The 22,681-nt window shown below is 41.0% G+C and overlaps 1 protein-coding gene across 3 annotated transcripts in view; it reads left to right on the top strand.

The window, feature by feature from the left end:
• The window catches only part of LOC117251534 (neuropilin-2-like), a 116,654-nt gene that overhangs the window by 91,691 nt on the left and 2,282 nt on the right, over positions 1 to 22,681 (top strand). Inside the window, exons 14-17 of one of the 3 annotated variants that reach the window (XM_033617943.2) lie at positions 5,476 to 5,744; positions 6,718 to 6,814; positions 10,168 to 10,200; positions 21,047 to 21,109. In XM_033617943.2, coding sequence (XP_033473834.1) covers positions 5,476 to 5,744; positions 6,718 to 6,814; positions 10,168 to 10,200; positions 21,047 to 21,109 — 462 coding nt within the window. Of the gene's footprint in view, positions 1 to 5,475; positions 5,745 to 6,717; positions 6,815 to 10,167; positions 10,201 to 14,939; positions 15,698 to 21,046; positions 21,110 to 22,681 lie in introns of those variants that run through there. The other 2 variants (XM_033617944.2, XM_033617945.2) reach the window with 2 other exon arrangements.

The raw sequence follows: 22,681 nt of genomic DNA, 5'->3' as shown, positions 1-22,681 counted from the left end.
AGCAAAGCAGCAGGCAGAACAAACTGAAGGATTAGTATGTGATGTCATGTGGAAGTGCTTCCCTTGTCTACGTGCCTTGGTGTGGCGCTGGCATCAGTCACATTACCTATACTCAGATTAAATATCCTTACTCTTATCTAGACCTCTGCCGAAAAACAGTCTGCTGCATTTCGCCACTGAAAAGGTGTTTGACTCAGAGAGTAGTGACATTGGGGTGTTGTGGCTTAGTGGATAGAGCAGGTGCCCCATGTACAAAGGTTCCGTCCTTGCTGCAGCGGTCCGGGCTCGACTCCAGCCTGCAGCCCCCTGCTACATGCCATCCCTTCTTTCTCTCTCTCCCCCCTTCACACTACACTATCCTATCCATTAAAGGCAAAAATGCCCAAAATAAATCTTAAAAAAAAAAAGAAGAAAGTAGTAACGTTATCACCACGCTACTGAGAAATGCAGTTAAATTAGTAATGTTGCTACTTGTAATGATGCTACTGCCCAACACTGTTAATCAGATACCTCACTATCAAGCTTTTACACACACACACACACACACACACCCCTTTCGAAACTCCATCTCAAACCTACCAACAGTCAAAAACTCCACAGGGACATAACCCGTAAGAACATTTCTATTTAATTAAACTTCAACCACTGAAAACTTTCTTTTCCCATTAGAACCCCATTTGTTTCTTATCTTTCTGGGCATTCTTCATTTCAAGACATTTCTCACTTTATAAACACAGAAAAGAAAGCAGCGTCACTTTGGGATGTTTGAAGACTTGTGTAGCTAATTAAGAGCAAAGTGGTTGTCCTGTGGTGCAATATTACAGATCCCAGTGCTGGGAGGAACCACTGACAGCAACTATGATGCAAGGATTTCACTCTGATCTGCTAAAAGTGTGTACGACGACTTAATTGGAGTTTTAAAAAAAATGTTAGGTTTAATAGTTTCACTTTCCCTAACCTAGTTTGTTACTTTGTAATCCAATTCTCTGTTCTTTGCTACTTTTCAGCCTCCTTTTAATCCACAAATTCCTTTGTCTATTCTTGGAGTTTTACTCCTTCCCACATTCTCTTCTTGTTCACTTTATCTCTGTTTTATTCAGTCTTGTAGCATCTTTTGCTTGATCCTTTCATATACTTAATTACCTTACTTCATACTCTTTCTTTGTTCTTTCTCTGTTTCCCTTTGCTTTACTTTATCCTACATTTTGCCTTTAATGTCATGACAAATGTATTTACGCTCTCAATCCTCATCATCTCCCCTCACCACGCTTCTTTTGAGATATCCTTTCCTTTATAAGTCGTCCACCTCTTTTTCAGTCCTATCTAATACAGCAGTATATAATTTCAGTTATTTCAAAGTCCCTTTCCTCTTCCTTTCCTCTCACTCCATCACTGCAATCACCTCTTCCTCTCCTCACTGACCTCTCTGTCTCCCATTTCCCTCAGTGGTACTTGCCTTTTTCCACATCTGTCCGTCTTTAATAAGACAGCAGGAGGATAAGCGAGACTGTTTTATCCATCACACACATTCACTGTCTCACATACTTCTCCACGTTTCTCTCTCTCTCTCCCTCACACACACACACACACACACACACACACACACACACTTACTGTACTTACACACCCATAAGGCACACACACATCGCCCAGAGCGGTCTGATAAGTCAGATGATGGCTTTGACAGAAGTGCTGCCTTGGCTCTTCAGCTCCCCCTGAGGCGCCCCACACACACACACACACACACACACACACACACACACACACAGTAACTCACACTCACACAGACTACTCAAGGTGGGACTGCCCATGTATTAAACACTCAAGGTGTGTGGGTTAGCTTCCGATACACACACACACACACACACACACACACACACACACACACACACGACCTTGCCATTCACCAAGGTTCTCTCTGTATCTGTTGAAGCCATCCAGTTTATGGTTGACTGAGCAGCTCCTTTATAAACAGACAGGGCCGTGACATAAGGCAGGGCTCTACATCACACTAGGCTGCTGTGTGTGATGAGTGCGTGTCTACGCGTGTGTCTGAGTGTGTGTAATTGACATAGCAGCGTCCCTGTCTCCGTGTTCGACAGCAACATGACATTAAGTCTTGTTCTACAGCAACATTAGCGCGGCACCCTGTCTGGAAGCTGTCTCGATATGCAAATCAAATCCCCAACCCTTGTCACTGAAAGCCCTTTTAGGGTTTTAAAAGAGAAAATCCGACCTAGAACAGAGCTCATAAGTTATTCTTTTGATCTCAGATAGGGCAAGACTGCAATTCTATACCCTGTGGAGATTTTCATCGAAAGAAACCCTTCACACTGCTCGTCATTGGAAGTGGTTTAAGTTATTGATAAGGAGAAGAAAGGAGTATGAGGGGGGTTGAAAGAAGGCAAAAAGAGACAAAAAATCAACATAATAATATCAGTTTAACACCCAGTGATGTCGCTTTGAGATGTTTTGATGTGATTCAAAAGGTGTCGCTGAGATACAATTTATAAACCAACTATCTTTTCTGTGATCTTGACAACTAGAGTTTTCAAAGATTTTTGCTGAAATAATGATATAATGCAGTACAATGATACAAAACTGAATATTTGCTGATATAAACTATATCAATTTTGAAACAATTTAAGGGTGCTTTCATACACGTTTGATTCAAACAATCTCTTCGCAAGTGTTTGGGTTCCTTTAGGCTGGTGTGAAAGCTGTCATGTAGACTTAACAGCTACACTTAAACTGCTTGAATAAGTGTGTGTCATTTCCAAGTGAACTTTGTGGTGTGAATGCAAACCAGAACTTTGTGACTCTAGAAAGGAAAGCTAAACTTCTATAGAATTTTACTCGATTCACGTGTGATCGAAGAAACCATAAAAGAAAAAATCTCTTGAGCAATCAGCATTTTAATAGGCATGATCATTTGGTAACCATGGTAATGTGATTTGGGGGCCAGCAGTAGCTCAGTCAATAGGGTCTTGGGTCAGGAAGTGGAAGAGCGCTGGCCCAAGTCCCCATCCGGACCAAATAAGGAGTGTGGACTGGCAGCTGAAGAGGTGCCAGTTCGCCTCCTGGGTACTGCTGAGGTGCCCTTCAGCACCGAACCTTCAAATGCTCTGGGTGCCTGTCCATGGGCACCCCCTTCACTCTGACATCTCTCCATTTGTGTGGGTCCTGTTTGTGCATGTGTGTGTATTCCAGGCCTGTGTGTACATGACAGCAGAGTGAAAGAATTGAATTTCCCCTAGGGGATTAATAAAGTATATCTTCCTCCTCTACTGCTACTTGACCAAACAGGAACTCGCCAAGGGATGTGTTGACAGACAGGAATACATAAGTGAACATTTTACGCCAACAATTACCACCTGTCTCCAACAAAATGACTTTTATATACAAACGCTGCCCGGATTTTGTAAAACAGAAGGAGGAAACTTTGTTATCCTATATTGTACTAATTTGCAAAACACTGTCTGACAATGTTTTTCATCTGTTCCTCTTATAGCAACTAAAGCATGATTTGCATTTTTATCGTTGTGTTTGCACATTTCAAAGCACTCGGTTAAAGTGTTTTGGTAGCCTAAACCTAACTACACATGCAACCACAGCCTTCGGTGTCAAAGTCTTGTGCAGGGAACATAATAATCCAGGGAGCAGTTGGGTTTAGGAGGGCTGATCCTTAGCTTTGAGGCAGGATGTATTTTCAAAACGTCTTTGAAATGAATGCAGCATGACCATGAAGACAGCTCAGTTCAAATAGATCATTGAAGCTACTAGATGCTATTTGCTTTTTTGTGGTGATGAGGAATGTTGGGAATGAGTGTGGCGCACATTAAAAGAAATGGCCCACTCATGCTTTATTAAGTGCACTTATGTCAAGTGAAAACAAGAGCTGAATATGTCGTGTACTTCACCATGCAATACTTCTTTTCCCGTGGACACCTTTGCTGTGTCGAAGTGAAGATGCATAGACATAGCATATCTACATTTAATCTTAGAGAAAATACAGATACTGTACATATCTACATAAATGCAAAACAATATTACCCCCCCCCCCCCACACACACACACACACACACTGACTGACGGATGAACTCACACACACACACGCATGCAGATTCAAACATAAACAAAGTTACCCGCAAAGACTCATGCAAACAGACACCAGCAGCACATGCTCATACACACATCTCCCTCCCTCCCTCAGAGCCAATTCTACATCCCTGCCTTTCCCTCCCATGGAGAGTTGTTAATTAATTCCCTCCCTTTGTACATTCACCAAGATCAAACGAGGAGAAACAGAAAAACACTGCAACTTTCTCTAACTGTACTTAATGAGCAACGGTAATTGAGGTCCCCTTTTTCACTGCCTCCGAGTGAAGAAATAGAGTTACCTCAACCCAAATCCATTATTCATTAAGTGTGATGCACTGCAAAATCTGTCGAATGTTTTTAGCTCAGGGAGGACGAACAGAGGTGAGGATAGATAGATAGATAGATAGATAGATAGATAGATAGATAGGTAGAATATTCTTTTGTCTCGTCTCTCCTTTTCCTTCTCTTTTCACTCCTCATGAGGTGTCACACACAGCGTCTGGCTGTCGATAAAAAGACTATTTGCAGCTCTAGCAAAGCTTTTACTCTCCGGCCATAATAGACAAACTAGACAAACAGCAAAACACAGCAGCAGGCTAATGATTATGGTCCTGTTTGGGGTGGGCAAAACATTGCGGCACTGCCTTTCTCTCCCTCACTCAGGCGCCCCCTTCCTTCCTTTTACCATCTTTACCCATCAATTCTTTGAGCTGCGAGGAGAGAAAGGAAGTGAATTAGATTTAAAAAACTGATAGAGTGAGTGTGTGTAGGGGAAGCACACACGTACACACACACACAGATGCGCATAAGCATTGTGTCTGTATTGGTATGATGGCTGTGCTGACTAAGTAGCAAAAAACGGGGAGAGCAACAGAACGAGGTGTCAGCATTCAGAGTGATTAGGGCTGTTTAGCACAGTTGTGTGTGTGTGTGTGTGTGTGTGTGTGTTTGTGTGTGCATGCATGTGTGTTCATTTGTATCCATAGCCATTAGCGACCATGATGAAATGGCAGTCTCATTTGCGGTTTAAGCCTCATACCACAGAATGATGGTGGTAATGCCTTAAACGCTAAGCAACCACATTCCATTGCATTACTACATCATGCTTGCGCGTCGGGGCTGTTTCACCACACTGTCACAAATCACAGAATTCATTAAAATGGAATCCATTAAGTGAATAATATGCAAATAGCACCCAGAAAACCACATATGTGACTTATTTACACCCCTATGCTAAAAGGAGTGGTGATGAGTCAGTTTAAAGGCCACTAATTTATCATTTGCTACAAGTCATTAATCTGAAATACATCACTGGTCCCACAGTAATACAATAATGAAGCATCTGCCAACTCTCTGTCTGCTTCTTTTCTCCAGATTTCTCAGGGAACTACCTCCACCTGGATGCAGGCGCCCACACCCAGCGAAAGCGAGCCCGGCTGCTGAGCCCTGAGGTGGGGCCGGAGCGAGGCCCGCTCTGCCTCCTCTTTTACTACCAGCTCCAGGGGGAGGCACAGGGGAGTCTGAGGGTCCTGCTGAGGGATAGCGATCAGGAGGAGACGCTGTTATGGGCTCTAAAAGGAGACCAGGGGCCTCACTGGAGGGAGGGCCGCACCATCCTGCCCCAAAGCCCCAAGGAGTATCAGGTTAGTGATGTTATTTAACTAAAAAACAACCATTTGCTGCTTCTGTGCTCATAGCAGATGAATCATCTTAGCTGCACATTACCAGGCACAGAGGAGTTTGTAGTTAAGGCAATGTAAAGTATATGATCAAGGGACACTGTTAACAGCAAAGTGAAAGATGAACACTTCTACTACAGGAACAGTATGTACGATTTAGGGGGATTTAGTGGCATCTAGTGGTGAGAATTGCAGATTACAACAAGATAAATCTTCTCCTGGTTAGAATTATGTCACTGTTAATTGTTCAGGAGGTTTTTACCAGGAGCCGAATTATCAGTAGAGGTCTCCTCCTCCCTAAAACAATCTGACCCTGTGATTTAAATGGGTTAAAACGCTAAATAAAGCAGTTTCACGTTATAAATCAGTGATTTTCTACACTGTTTGGCACGTAGCAGATGGGCCCCTAGTCCAGCACCTGCAAATGTGAGCTCACCTTTTTCCTTCAATAGCTTCAGATCCAGACATTCAGGAGGTTTTTAATCAGGAGCTGAAATATCTTCAGAGGTGTCTTTCTCTCCAAAACAAATGGTCCAGGTGATTAAAACTTGTAAAAACACTGAATAAAGCAGTTTCACTTTTAAAAAAATTGGTGTTTTTTGATGCTATTGTCCACTCTGGGCTACTGTGACTACCAATATAGTGACCTGCTCCCTATGTAGATATAAACAGCTCATTCTAACATAATGAAAACACATTGATTCTCATTTTATGGTGATAGACTAAAGAACACATATTTTTTATATTGTACTCCATTTCCACCAATAGATGCCCCTAAATCTTTCCAACTGGACCTTTAAAATCTTGCAGCTTTATGCCTATTGGTGGTTGTAACATCATCATCGCCTCCTGGGGGTTTACCCACTTTTTATAATGGCTATTGTATTATAACTATTCATTAACCACCATTTAATATCTCTCTTCTTCTATCATCTAGGTGGTGTTTGAGGGCTTCTTTGATCACCCGACCAGAGGCCACATCAGGATAGATAACATCCACATGAGCAACAGCATCGAGCTGGAGCAGTGCACACGTAAGTCCCATAACCTGTCCCCCTAAGATGTCAGTGTAGGCTTTATTTAGTCAGTCAGTCTGTCTGTCTGATTCCTTCACTCCTTCACACCAGAGCGCTTATACTATGTTTTCACCAGAGACTGGTTGAGCAAGAGAGAAGGGAAAAAACTCATAATGTTTCTCGTTTACACACATACACACACACACACACACACACACACATACGCACACACACACATAAAAATATAAAAAAAAAAGAAAGTAGGCCACAAACGGCCGTCGGGCATGGATTCTAATCTATCTTTCATATCTTCCTCTCTCTATCTCCTTCAGTCTTTTCCTATACCACCCCACCCCAACTCTTTATGATTCTTCTCATGCTTTCTCTCTGTCTCTCTCTCATTCTCTCTCCATCCCTAGCCTTGTCTTTAAGTCAGTCTGAGCCATCACTGGGCCATAGAGGACCAAAAAAAAAACAAAAAAAAAACACTGGCTTTCCCATGTAGTTATTCTGTGTTAAATGCTTGAGAAACTGTCTGTCTTTCTGTCTGTCTGTCTATCTGTCAGACACAACCTGGCCAGTGAGACTACCGTTAATGACTGACTTTAATTATGGAGACTTCGATATAACTGTAGCAAAAAAACGTAGACTTACCTGAAACACACCGACTAGACACAGGATTAGGTTTTAAATCCTTCACATTTCCTTGTTTGACAAACATCATTTCCACCAACACACACACACACACACACACACACACACACACACACACACACACACACACACACACAGTCTGTCCTTCCTGTCATGGTAAGTAATGGGAATATTGTTATCATTTAATGTAGTGAAGCGGCGCTTCACTCAGCACAGCACGACGGCAGCAGTTAGCCTGATGTAAGCACACATATTGGCACACACATACGCATATACACACTAATGTATAATGCGTGTATAAAGTCTGTCTCATCTCGGTCCAATGTCCTTTTCATTTAAATTCTATATCCATACAATAAAATAACGGTGAGGTCTCCAATTGCTATTTTGGTCACGTCAGGAGCTGATGGTATGTCTTAATGGGTAAATATGTGCAGATTTCTGCCAACGGCAAACCTAGCATATACGTTCTGCTCCTGTGTGAAAGGAAATAACTCTTTCTACTACAGAGCTCAATGGCTAAAAATATCCTATCTTGTATAACAAGTTTGCCTCGGTCACTCCCTCATGATTTTAGCCTTTTGTTTACTTTCCTCACTACCATTTATCGTCTCGTGCACTGAACTGAATTGCCAGTCAGGGTAATTTCATTCACTGACAGGCTCTACCGTCTCCAAAGCCAATTAATCATGATGAACAGGCCAAAAAAGCAAGTAAGGACTGACTAGTACCAACAGTGTGAGACATACCACAAGAACTAAAGCAACAGAAGCTCACGGTCGGCCCAACACTGGCCGTCAATTGACCTTTAGCTTGGTGTGTCGGGGCCCTAATTGAAGATGCTATCGAGTAGCATTATGGGAATAGTAGGATTCAGCTTTTTCTAGCTGACTCAGTCTAGAAACTAAAAGTCAGAATATGTGGACCTGTGCTGCTTTGATTTTAATTTTTACAAGTCTCCCGACTTTAAGGAAGTTCAGTACTAACTTGCTACAGTATCCCTTTAATAATCTTGTTTAGAAATTACACCGATCAGTATAGGACTCTTATTTAGAGTGAGAGAGGGCTTTTATTAGGGACAACATTTTTCCTCTGACCCCCTTCACTTTTCCCGCCAATTTGTTTCCACTATTCTCTTTTCAATTTTTTTTCATTATTCCATCAGCCACTCCCTCGTGTCTTATCTTATCTATTTTTCTTTTGTCCATCTTCTCTCAACACACTGCTGCAACTTCTTACTTGTGCTGCCATTTTTCTCCTGTTCTTCCCTCTGTGTTCCTCCCCTTTTTTCATCTTCTCTCTCCCTCTCGCTTTCATAATAGATGTCGTATCCTCCGGCAAATAATAAACAGCAGTAAATTTCACTCCCAGTTCCCATGACCCTTTAACTTACCTCCACCCTTCCTTCCCATTCATCTGTTTCCCTTCTTTTCACCCTTGCCACACTCTTTTAACCCCCATCTTCCATCCACCCTTTCTTTCTCTTTCTCTACCCGACATGCCTGCTGCCAGTAACACCTTGTGTGTCACCTCGGGAAAAGAGAGTAAGAGAGAAATCACAGGAAGACGAGACGCAGAATGAGAAAGCAAGAAGTAGAAAGTGAGAGCAAGTCAGAAATAACAGACACACAGAGAGACAGAGACATTCAGGGTGGACACACTTCCCATCTTCTAACCCTATCAGCCAATTCTTTTGTCTTCCTCTCTTTTTTTTCTCTACATTTTGTAGAAATGACTGCCATCCAAGAAGATTTATGGGCCTTTAGACTCCTATATCATCTCAGATCCTCGACAAATCTTTACTGATTTCCTCAAAAAAGGAGTAACAAGTGCCTTTGCAAAATTGCAGTCTTACAGTTTTTTGCAGTAACCACAACATTAAGGATAAAAAAAATCTACCTTAAAGCCAGCAGTTGAAAAGTTAAAGAGGACCTATTGCGCTCATTTTCATGTCCGTAACTGTGTTAACGGTTTTGACTAGAACACGATTTACATGTTCATTTTCCTCATAATGTTCTAGCTGGATCATCTGTATTCACCCTCTATCTGAGATGCTCATTGAAGAGCCTGTCTCTCCCCTCCTGATAAAGCTCAGTCTGAACCATTATTGCAGCTGGGGAATGATTGTAGCGGAGAATAGCACCACTTTCTACTTACCAATAAAAGCTTCTAAAACAACAACTTCACACACGGACATGTTCCAGTAGGAATATGATCTGAAATCAGATTGAAATTTACAATATTGGCAACCAAGATTACATGTTTCCCTGCCTTTAGCATGTAGCTTCATGTAGCAGTGTAGGCTACGTAATGCTAATACATGCAGTAACATACCTAGAGCAGATGACAATATAAAGATATCTCTCACAAGCTGACGTCAGCTTGTACCTCATTATTTGAAACCTTTGCACATTTAAAATGAACCTCCAACATTGTAACATGACGGAAAATAAGGAGTCAAAGGTAAAGGTAAAGCATAAAATATCCCCTTTAAACTGCAGTGAATGATAAAATCCAAAGTCTTGTCCAATAGCAGCTCCAGTACAGAGAAGAACAAATCTGTGAACTCACTGCGAGTATGAGTCATCTGAACCTTAATCATCAAATGAGACTTACATCACAGTGGTTCAGAGTGGTCCTTATCTCTTTATTGCTTTATCACTAAGATCAGCTACTAAACATCATCAGTAACATTTCTCTTTTCCTCTCTTTTCCAGAGCCTTTCCCTGCCTTAACTCCAGGCATAACCAGTAAGTCCTACTTCCTGTTCCATTTTAATACTTCCTGTGCCAACTGTCTGTGCTTTCTGCTCGTTGCTAAGCTCAGCTTGCAGCACTGCACTGGCCCTGAGTAACCTTGTTAGTGCATAACATACTGTATGTTGCATACAGCTAAGTATATAAACCAAAGTTATTTTGTATAAGAAAAAATATACCTTTGAGCCTTTGGTTTCTTACATTAAAAGTTCCTTAAATGTGTAAGAGTTTGTCAGGATATATACCTAATCAATAGATTTTGGACATGTGGATTTTATCCACATGAAAGAAAATGATGGTGGCAACATTGCAACTTGATGGAATGGATCCACTGCATTGTTCCAGCATGACTCCCTGCATGCTGGGCTGACACTCTTGGTTATGTAGTTTGGTATGTTCCTCGGTGAGAAAATGACTATTTGCCACTCCATAAACAAATAGTTACACATGATTATTTACTTCAGCAGCAACACTGGCAGACTGAGTACCATCAGGGTGTGTTTGCACATCCCACAGATTGATATGTTTTCAAGCCTTTAATGGTATGCACCATGTTGTGTGATCTGTCACTGGTATACATGTAGGCAACACAGCGAGCATGCACAGACCCACAGCGAATTACAGAAAGTGTTCATTTTCTATTGCTTGTGTGGTAAGCGACTTAAAATGTGACTCAGACAGGTTTAAATCATGAGGTCATGGGTGAACCGCTCAGACAAATTGAAACCGTCTCCATCTGGTCTTTTTCTGTGGTTACCAGTGAAACTAAAAGAACTAAGCAGAACATGCTTCTCCTGTCCTTAACTCAGTCCACCTGTAACCACTTCCTAAATGCACAAAACAGCACACTTGCTCCTCATTTATTCCTCCTTCCTGATTTGCTTCTTCATTCAGTGCCATAAATGGAGCCTCTTACCTTCCATCTCTTAACTTCGTATTCCCCTCCTCCCTCCTCTCTGCTTCTCTACTTTCATCTCAGCTATTCCTTTTTTATTCCTTTCCTGGCCTTTGTTTTCAGTTTTTCTTCCATTTTTTCTCCTCTCCTCTCATCACTTTATAACTCTGCCTAGCAAGCTGTTGATCCCACCTGAATGAAATGCAGAGCGGTTCACTTCCTTTTTTTCCTTTCCTCTCCTTCATCCTTAAATAGGCCAGTCTGAGAGCAGATAAAGAAGGCTTAGGCAGATTATGCTACTGGATCGCTTGTTTTCAAAGTCTGGGTTGGGACCTAAAAAGCTACACTGCTTTTGTTTAGAGACCCATAAAGTATGAGCAGTGGTATTTTTTAAAGAGCCTCAGTGACACTGAACTTAAAGCTGGACCTTTACCACTCATTAGCAAGACCTTTATGCTTTGTCGATGTTTTTACATTTGGTGATTAGTGTACACTTCGATTATGAATGGTAGAGACCATGTGTATTTCTTTAATTAAGTTTTACCACTGTAGATGCAACGACTTGTGTTTTTTTAAGCTATGGGCCAAAGCACAAAAATAACTGCCGACCATTCAGTTGGTTTGCGTCCATATTACCATTGCCCTGTGCTTAAATTAGTCAGTTCGGGTGTGTGTGTGTGTGTGCGTGTGTGTGTGTGTGTGTGTGTGTACACGTGTTCCTAATGTGTGAATAGATCAAAAACATTCCTTAAATGCTGTCAGAAACTCGAGCAGCACTTGGTTTTGTTCAACAAAAACAAAAATACCATTCCCAAAAATAGTAAAAGCCATTAGCCGAACTGAGAATACTCTAGTCACCTGACTCATACGCTAAGTATTTGACCTAATGCTTATGGGTTTCTTTGACTATTAGATCCTGGGCAGGTATCACATGACTCACAACAGTGTCAGTTCTAGCATATGTGTGTTTTCATGAGACTGAGGTCAGTTGAGAAGAATTTGATTTCTCCTTTGGGACGCCTGTTGAAAAGTGAGCTAAGAACTTAAGTGTTTCTCTTTGGGTGAGTGGATGTACTTAACTCTATTCAAGACTAAAGACTTTAAGGCAGCAGGTGTCGGTGGTGTCTGCCAACATCCTGCAGGTGAAAGGGAGGTTGAAACTGAATTTTGAGTGATAAAGACAGTTTGAATTGGAAGAGAATTTCAATTGAATTAATCTGAATCAAAAAGTCAGATTGAGGTCATCTTTAGCGAGGACGTGTGAGAGGAATACAGTGTGAAGAGAGATGTCCTTGGGGGATCAGGGACCAGGACAACTAATAGATTTTGATTGTATTGTTACAATCTTCTTCTATAGAATAAATAAATAAATAATCCATTGACCCAAAATCACATTAAGGGAAAAACGTCGATTGAACTGGAGGTAAAATTAAAAAGTAAAGTGTAATTATAGCCTGATAACATGATCCTCAGTTCACAGTATAATGGCAGCTTCATTGTGGTGAGACATGAGCCAGTGTGCACACTGTTAGGTTTTTGTATCCATGGCAACCAAGGAGGCATTTGGCTTCTGGAAAGAGAGGGTTGGTGGCGTAATGACCGATCATGCTACACACACACACACACACACAAAAGCAGCTGGCTTCAGTTTGACTGTAGAGAGACTTAATAAATTCCACTTTCATTCAGATAAGGCTGTATTGTTAATGTGTCAAGTGTAAGACCTTGAAAGATAGATTCAGAATCTCTAGTAACCAAGGTTCCTTGAAAGCCACACTTTTCAGCTCACTTTATAAGTGGTGCTCTTGAGAATCTTTCCCCTTTGTTCCCCTTTGATGAAAAAAGAAAAAAAAAAAAAAAAAAAAAAAGCAAAGTAACGGTCAATTTTTGCAGCCCTACAAATCATCTGTGTCTTAATCCACTGGTGGGAAGGCTCTCTGTGCAGGCTACTTAAAGCGCAGCTTTACAATCAAAGCCAATTTTAAACCCTTAAAGAGTATGTCTGAACTTTAGAGAAAAAAAAAAAAAAAGACAAAATTAAGCTTGCTGGTTTCCTTAAGGTTCTGTTTTTCTCTGCACCTCTCCTTCCTCTGTCCTTTCATTATTTCTCTCTTCTCTTTCGTCTCCATCTAGTTCTTTCTTGCCCTGGCTCTATTTCCTCTTTTTTTTCATCCTTTCTTTTCTCTTTCACGTTCTTTCTTTCTTTCATTCTCTTTCTCTGTCTCTCTTTCTTCCACCGCCTCTCTCTCAGCGGGTTTCTTTCACAGTGAGTTGACAGAGTATTGAAGTTTCAGACAAACCCTCTAATGCAGGATTAAAGATATCATGGCAGGATTAGCTCGTTCCCTTCGCTGCCCCTCCCTCCCAGCCTCTCCCCTCACTTTCTACAACCCCTCTCTTTTTCACGCCATTCTTTCCTCCGATAATGCCTCTCTCTCTCTTATCCTTTCTCTACCCCTGTAATTTCTCTCTGATTTCCCCTTTTCCCTCTCCACCTCTTTCTCCCTCCACTCGACTCCCTTCAATGTGATCTTGCCCTGATAAAAGCAGCTGCGTCCGACCAAATACAACCACTTAACACTCCCCACCCTTTGTTCAAATCAGCCAGTCACTGCATAATCAAGGCTTTGCATTCTCTGATCGAGTCGGAACGCATGGCATGAGCCTCTGCGTGTCAATGTTCAGCTAATGCTTGTGACATTTGCATCAGCCAAAACTACTAAGAGTGAAAGCAGCATAATGGAAACATATATGCATCGGCATTTTTTGAAGAATGACGACTGACTTAGAGTTTGCCATTGGATGTGAAAACATTGTAAAGAGAGCTTAATTTGGCAGCGGACAGTTTGTTTTTTGCCTGCTGTAGAGCATATCTTTCATGTTCAGTTAAATACCAGTGAGACAAAATAATTGCAGCTCATTGCTGCAAAAATTGACCATTCCCTAAGTCCCACCTTGCCCTTAGTTACTATTACTAAGCCTGTCAAGCTTTCCATTCTCACATGGCATATAGTCCTATGCAATTTACATTGATAAGAAGGGCAGAAACAGTAGATTCATTATTTTAGATAGCTGAAGACAAAAGCAGGCCTCTCATTTCCAGCGGGCTTTCATCACTTTTGCTGGCAGAAATGATTAGGTTTTATCAGCAGTTGCTAGATAGCTAATTAAGCTAATGTTAGCTTCATGAGTTGATTGAAAACACCGTCCTCAGCTGACTTATTTCAACATGAGAACACTAGGGACTCTGACTGGTTCTTAGACATGCCCTTGATGGCTACATAGGCCTACATAATATTTTGCTAAAAAAAAAAATTAAAGTAGCATGTCCAAAGCAAAAAGTCCTCGTATGATAGCCTAAGGATAAAAGTAAGGTCGCACATTCTAATATAATCGTCTCTGGCTGCTAAGTTCCTGTACTTGTTTGTATTTTCAAACAGTTTGAAACCCCCCAAACTAAGCTAGCATTTTAGTTTAAGGTAGCTAGTTAATGACGAGGTTCTTGGCCTTGAAAGCAATGCTTGTTGCTACTGTGTTAGTAGGCTAGTTAGCCAGACATGCTAACAATTGCATCCTACGATAGAGCCGATAAATGCTTTGTTTAAATGCTAAGTTTTGTTGTTAGCCTACTACAGCCCCACGCACACAATTCAGCATGCGTAGAAATCCAAGCTTGACAGCCCTGCCACACCTGTCACTAAGCTGTGATTTGACAATCACTGTTTGGGGGAGGGGTTTAGTGAATGGTCAATTAGACAATCAACAGCTTCAATGCGGCCTGCATGCCTGCCTTCATCGTCCATAGTGCCAAGCAGTAATGTGTCCTCCTGCCCTCCAGGGGATGCCATGTCTGGAATGGAGCCCACTGTAGACACAGTGGCGATGAAGCCTGTCCCTGCCTACTGGTACTATGTGTTGGCGGGAGGCGTTGCCCTCTTGCTGCTGGTCGCTGTAACCGTGGTGGTGACACTGTGCTGCCATCGGTACCACTGGGCGCCCAAGAAGACCAGCAGCAGTCATCATCATTCAGTGATGTATCACAACAACCAGTATCCAATTCAGCAAGATCACCAAAACTGCTACCAGAACCAAAACCTGAGTTATAATCTGATCCAGAGCCCCAACCAAAACCACCTGTACCCAGGTACTGGGCTGAGTTCTGACCCCATGCTTACTATCAGACTGGACAAAGAGGACAGCTGTGATTCCCAGTGTTGAAAACAACTGGACTACACATGAATGATATAATATTACTAGAATGCTTTGTTAAATTAAAGCAATCAAAGGGTGTGAAAACTCCCTGATATTCAGCATAATCGCCACTCTTCACTGACGAGAATCTACATGGAAGAGACACTGCAGTTCCTGTTGCTGATCACTGATCTAATTAACGGATCAGCATGCACCTTTGCTAAACTACCTTGTGGGCTGGCACTGGCAGAACCAACTCCTGACGTTAAACTTAACCATCACTGGGGAGAGTAGTTGAAAGAACTTCAGCTGTTCCATCTGTCTGATGGCTGATGAGGGCCTGAGTGACATTTTTTGTGATGTACCTAAGAGCATACTGGCTTCTACAGCTGCACCCCAACCTGAAAATGTAATGGATTGTGATCAGAATAACAAGAAAATGACAGAGTGACAGACTGTTGACGAAACACATGTACATGCAGCATACACTGTCAGTGTTGTAACAGCACATTTTCCTCTTCTACAAATGTCAGAGTAGGATATGTCTGTCTGCCTCGCTCTGATCTGCAGCTTGGACACTGCCTGCCTCCAAATATCCTGTCGGACAGAGAGGGGATTTACACACAGGTACAGGGAGATTGAAGTCAGAATGTGTGCTGTATAAAGAAAGGAGGCTATTTCTCTGGGTCTGAATGAAGCTGCTGTTTATTTGTCGACTAGCCTTTGAGAGACCGAGAGTGACAGAGACAGATTAAGAACAGAGAAGGAAGAGGTATGGGGAGAATTAGTGCTGTCCGTCCAACCGTGACAGATAGACGGCTACACATCCACCGTGGGTGGCTCCTTTGGTCTGTGAACGAGGAATCAGTGTTGTGCTGTTCTCTGTCTGGTTTACACAGAGGGGGAGAGATAGGATGAGACAGCTTACACCGCATCCTGCAGACCTAGAACGCTCTCTCAGCATCAAAACACACAAAGGCTCAAAGGTCCCAAACACATATGCACGGACACTTCAAAAGTTTGCAGCGGCTGATGATTGAGTATCGCGTGTTACCCTGAGTGCATTTTTCATTACATCGTGATATGCCTTTCTTAAAATGTGCTTTAAAACTATTACCTCTTCACCTCCAGAACGAGGTAGTGCCTCAGTGTCAAATCAGAGTATGAATGGACTGTATACAGTTTTGCCTTGATCTCATAGATAATCCAATGCCTGTGTCTGTTAATGTTCAATGTAAACATGGTTGTATGTCCTGCACACATTAGACTGGGTGAATGAAATCCAAAATCATATGTATTGACTATCTCAAGATACTTTTCTTCGAAGTCTGTGCAAGTTGAACTCTTTACATCCGTTTTATTTGTGTGCCATCCAATAAGAAAAGAAATGAATAATATGAGGAAATTAGAGTGTTTTGCTTATCAGCCCAGTGATCCACTTGGCAGTTTTGTTTCTATTCAACAGGTGAGACCAAACATATGCTGTGAGAAAGAGCTTCTTACTTATGAAGCCTTTTTAGATAAACCACTGATCCAGGATCACTCCTCAGTTCCTTTGCTTATTTCATTTACCATGATCTGTCAAATCAGATTCCAGTGCTGCACTACTGTCACAGCCCACACACAGATTTCTTGATGTTTTCTTAAAAATCTGTCTGACTTTACGTGTGTTAGCATTATTTTTTTTCATATTTCCTTATGTTGACACAGTTGAGTTTGCATAAAAATGTGTGCGCCACGATGCATTTTTAAAGTTGGGTTACACGTTACTTTTGCAATGTTTAGCACTTTTCTGCTTTTTGGTCACGATTTATTGAAGACTTTGATGATTTATGACAATGTATGACATTTACTGTGAATCTTAATATAAAAAAAAATAAGTTGAGTAATGTATTGGTTGTGAATGAAATACAATTTCTTCCTTTGTAATCATGTTTTAGTACGCCTACATGTACTTCTGATGTATAATAGTTGTACAATGTTTATTTTTTATACTCACTGACTTGTTTTATGTTGATTGTATTCACTGAGATGATCTTAATGACTTTTCTTGACTTTCATTTGATGTCAGATCTTCAAGTTGAAGCCATTTGGCAACACAAATGTTTGTCCCTCATTTGAGGCATTTAGCTTCAAGTTGAAATCATATAGGGACATGAAACGAAAGCATTCAGTATGTTATGTGAACATTATTCAGATGATCTTTAAATATGTATTAATTTGCTTGGTTTTGGTTTGAGAAGCCCAGTATCAACTTCTAGTCAGATCCACATCTGTGAAATTGGGCGCACCACTGTGGTACTTATTTTCTGGAATTCTCAGCAGCTCGCCATCTTATGTTGTGTGTGCTACCCCCCCCCCATCATTTTGTTCATGCTCAAATCCCCCAGCCTTTTTATCAAAACCCGCTTGTTCCTATTCTACTCCTTGCCTTCATCGCAAATCCTCCCAGTAAAAAACACAGGAGGGAAAATGAGAGGCAGAAATGGAGGAGAGCAAAATCTCTCAGAGGAGAAGGGCCCATTAAGCGAGCCCCCTTTCCCTCCAAAGAATGCGCCCAGAGATGGAGGAAGATGAAAGAAGTAAAAAAAAAAAAAAAAACCTGCTCTCTCTATACTTTCTAAAGATAGATTTTTCTTTTACTCCGAGAGGAAGGCTAACGGGGAGGCAGGTTGGGGTTTGGATTGAAGGAGGGAGAGAATTGAAGGAGGAGGGCAGGTTGTTTCAAACACAAAAGCAGATGAAAGAAGTCTTTTGGCAGAATAGACAGTGTGATGGAGACGCACATTATGCTTGCCGCGCGCACGCCGCCGCACACAATCGAACAAACACAAACCTGCGTTAGCAAAGAATCCCAACAAATACAGTCATTTAAATGCATTGTTGCATGCATGTTCAGACAGCGTATCCACTCTGCGGCTCTCCATATTGACTTATTCCATCAGATTGTGTCTCATAAAATGTGGTTTTGTGCTTTAGTCAACAAGTATTTCCCTTATTTTATGCTTGCATATCCATCCTCTCTGCCTTCCATTTCAATCGACTTGTGTATGATTTACACATTATATGACTCACTCTAGCAGCCCTGTGCTGTAACCCAATCAATGTGGGTCCGAAATTCAAACAGAGGAATAATATATGACTGTATTTATGTTGTGCTACCCGTGCACTTTTCGCCTCCATTCTCCCTCTCTCTGTCAAACTTTTTGCAAGATTTGGAAAATGTGCTGGCGTCTTTTCATGCAGTGCTTTTAAATCAACGTTCCCTCACTCCCCTCTCCCTTCTCCATCACAGACTACTTTGAAGCCCTTTAATATTTCTAATTAGTTAATGGAGCTGATTGCATTCATAAAACCCTGCGGTAAGCATTTCTAGCCCTCAGGCCATTTCTTTTTTTTCCCTTTCTGCCTCCTCCTCCTCCTCCTCTGTTTCCTGGAGAAATATTACGAGTGAAAGCACTCTAACAGGTCCGCAGGCCCCCACTGGAACAGTGTATAGTGCCAAAGAGCCATCCATGTCTTTTCCTAAGTTAAAAAAAAGGCCCCTTTTTTTATTTTTCTCTTTGCTAATTGGAGAGTGGAGATAAAATGGGGCTACAGGGAGTTTTAATCTCCTTTCAGATCCGTGTGATGATTCTTCTCAGGATCCTAGCCTGAGGGCTTTAAGCCAGGATCATTAGAAAGTGTTCAACAGTCGTCCAAAGAGTGTCCAAGCATCCCTCTGTTTTTTTATCTTGCTTCTTTTGCTATCTCTGCGTAAGTGATTTAATGTTTTTATTCCTGTGGTGATTTCAGTTGACTGTGAGAAAGGAGAGACTGTACATTTACACTATCAGAAGACAAGAGAGAAGACTGATTGAATGCTTTTATGTGCATGTACTAAGAATAGTCTTACATGGAGAGTACATTTCAGTGAGACCTCCAGAACATTATAATTTACAGCTTGTCTCCTGGGATCAGCCATATTTAGCTTAGCAGGTATCCATAGTTTCAGGGCTAACTGCCTACTCTGCATAGTAACTGCATTTCTTTATCCATTGAATACCATGACAGTATTATTTTATTTAGTAGGATGGTTCTGCCAACATTACTTAAAGTCATGTTTTTAATCTGCAGACCACTCTGGAGTTTTCTGAGCTTGCATGCTTTGAGATATCTGTCTGGTTGGTCAGATATTTTTTCGCTCACTCACTTTTCAACCTCAATTTCAGTGATATGACATCATATTTTGGGGGGTAAAGTGAAACCACATGTTGAGTTTTTGGAAAATCCACCTTGATGATGTCATTTTTATCAAATGAATTAACAGCATTGTGATTTTTCTTTCAATTCTTGATCTGTAATTGAGGTTTTTTTTTTAATTCTTGTTGATCAGAAAGACTTTTCTTGATGTTAACTTGTTGGAAGCAGCAAAGACTGATCATTTTGAACTAGTTTTAACTCAAACTGTGACTAGTTTAGTCTCAAGATGAATAAAATCAGCCTTGACTTGATTAACTGCTTCATCCCTGGCTGCAGCCACATCACTGTTATATTTACTCCTGTGCACTTTCTCAGCCTCTGTGAAGGAAAGACCTCGACTTTATGATTGTCTTGTTTGACTTGTGCTGGATTTCACTGTCTTGCACTTCAAGCAAATTAAATATTGAACTACAGAGAAACATATGAAGCCAAAAGGCACACACATACAGGCAATCAAATAAATAATTAAATTCCCAACAACCAAATATCAGAGAATGAACACACTCCATTTAGCATAGGATTTCTTGGTTGCTGTAATATTTGAATTGAAATTAAATTGAGTCATTTTCTTTTGTTTATTCTCTAAATGGGTTTAGAAGTCAATTTTGGGTCAATTTTAAACAATTAAAGATGTGATTGAGTTGCATCTTTAATTTCAAGGAAATTACCTCATATTTAATACATGAGCAAACATCTTCATTTCACAGATAGCAAGTCTCATTTAAAATCATTCATCTCTTACTATTATTTACAGACTGAAGTGTATTAGAAGTTGGTAAAGGCTGTTTATAGAAGGTATAGTCTGGATGCCACGTTAAAATTGTCTCACAGGAAAAAATGACCTTATCTAACTGAGGAAATGAGGCCCCATATCTTTTTTTCATATCTACTAAATTAGTTTTTCACCTCTTGTCTTTTGAATATCTATTACAGGTTTCACTTCATAATAAGTTTTTGGTTCCTCTGCCCCAGCAATAAATGATTATCAGCTGCCCAGATATTGCTCCACTTTTTCTTCCTGGGGATTGTAATATCAATTTCCTTGAATAAAACTGAATTGAAGCAGAATTGAGCTTCCAAACCCTTCAAAGCCTTGCACTTCGGCCTGCCTCAGAAATATAATGTGGTATTTTAGCTTGTTGAATTTCATGGTCTTGGAATAAAAAGAAAATGTATTGTGGGGAATGTGAAGGTAATAAAAGTGATATTTTTGTATGAAACGGTTTTGTGTGTCTTTCTTTTAACGGTTCAGTCTCCCCTTCTCTCTCTTGCTCTCTAAATGAAGGAGGTTTATAGGAGATCTCTTGTCTGATATCTTTAGGAAGTTTAAATAAGATCACTCACTCTCTGAGCTGTTTGTGGAGTTCGATTTCTATCTACAAATGTAGCTTGTGTGCTGAGAACAGAAGAAATGAAGTGATGTTATCACAACATGTTGTGGACTTCTGAATAGTTCTGGCTTGACTGGATGGTTGAGATTAATACTGTTATTCTGTCGTTCTTTTTTAACAGATCCCAGGCCTATGGATTTCGGAAAAGATCCTGTTTTCAACCACAAGCCCCCCATCAACGGAGGTGAGGCTTAGAGTCATGCTCTCCTCTCCTCTCCTCTCCTCTCCTCTCCTCTCCTCCTCCTCTCCTCTCCTCTCCTCTCCTCTCCTCTCCGCCCGAGGCTATACTGGCTGTTTTACAAGTCTCACCCAAAGAAAAGTGAAATAGCTCTTTAAGCAGAGGCATGCCCGTGGCTCTTCGTTTTACTTATGATTCCACAAGAAAAAAGCCTGTGGCAACAGTGACAGACAATCTCCGAGGTGTGTGTGCGTGAGAGGGTATAGAGAGGGGAAGAGTGTGAGAGAGCATCCAAAAGTCTGTGTGTGTCTGCGTGTGCGCATGTGGGCACGCTAGCTTGTGTTTCCTCTCCTCCTCTTTCATGTTCCGCGGCAGACAAAGTGAGACAGACAGCTTCCTCCTGGGCACCTAGAAAACATCTGTCTGTAACAATCACGGTTTACTTCCTGTGTGTGTGTGTGTGAAACGTGTGTGTGTATGTGTGTGTTATTATCCCGTGTTTCTTCCAGCCCCTTGACAGATACAAGAGTACTCAGCCTTTACCTCACTAAACAAGTCTGTTTACTGCTTTCCTCTGTGTGTGTCTCCCTCTCTCTGTGTGTATCAGTGTGTTCTGCCATAAATCACTCTAAATGCAGTACTTAATTGCGGATTGGCTTGTTCATGTGTATACATTCATTAAGTGGATTAGCATGATTGCTTACGCCAACTAGATGTGCACACTTCGACACACACAACACACACCGAAGAGCACCTTTACAGTAATTAATTTCATTATGTTTTCACACTTATGAAGTCAGTAACAACTGGGTTAACAGAATTAGCTGTCCTTGAATGAATCAGCTATGAGGTGGGACATTTGCCTCTGTTACAGTTATGTTAATTTCTTTAAAGTGAGACTATGTAACTCATTAAAGGAGAGATGCCACATTTCCTCCTTCACACATTAAAATATGTAATCACCAAGCAGTAAAATTTGCTCATTTCAATCCACTCTAGGATTTTGCTGTTAAAGCTTTACTTAGTCTGGGATGACACCCTGTGTGAATGTTATCATGTAATTAAATGAGCGTTATTAGTGGTTATCAGCCTCATAAATACTGCTCCTGGTCCTGCTACACTAAGTAGTAGGTTCAGAATGCTACTTATTTTAAGTTAAACCATGACGTGTTTTTTCTAAAGCTAAACACGTAGTATTGGTGCCTAAACCTAATGAAAGTGAAAGTGAAACCTAACCAAACTGTCAAAGGAATAACATATTTTCAGTTGGGTTTCCTTTTATCTTACACATAAATTTGTACACGATGCAATTAATCTGCTTTTTTTACCATCTTTTTTTTCAAAAAGAAAATCAATCAAGTTTTTGTCTTTTTCGTGCAACAGACATTTATTGCACTTATAATGGCATTCTCAACGTACTAGTCGATGTAGCAGGACCCTTCTAACCCATATCTTACACTGATAACCACTAATAACGGCCATTCAATTGATCGATAACATCCAAAATGGGAGGTTATGAACAGTAGCTTATTGTGGCTGATGTTAGTTAACTTTAGATGGATACTCTTTTGTAAGTGA

This window comes from Epinephelus lanceolatus, chromosome 14, assembly GCF_041903045.1.
Source record: "Epinephelus lanceolatus isolate andai-2023 chromosome 14, ASM4190304v1, whole genome shotgun sequence".
Lineage (NCBI taxonomy): Eukaryota > Metazoa > Chordata > Actinopteri > Perciformes > Serranidae > Epinephelus > Epinephelus lanceolatus.
Note: the sequence above shows the minus strand (reverse complement) of the source record. Positions and strands in the feature narration are given on the sequence as shown.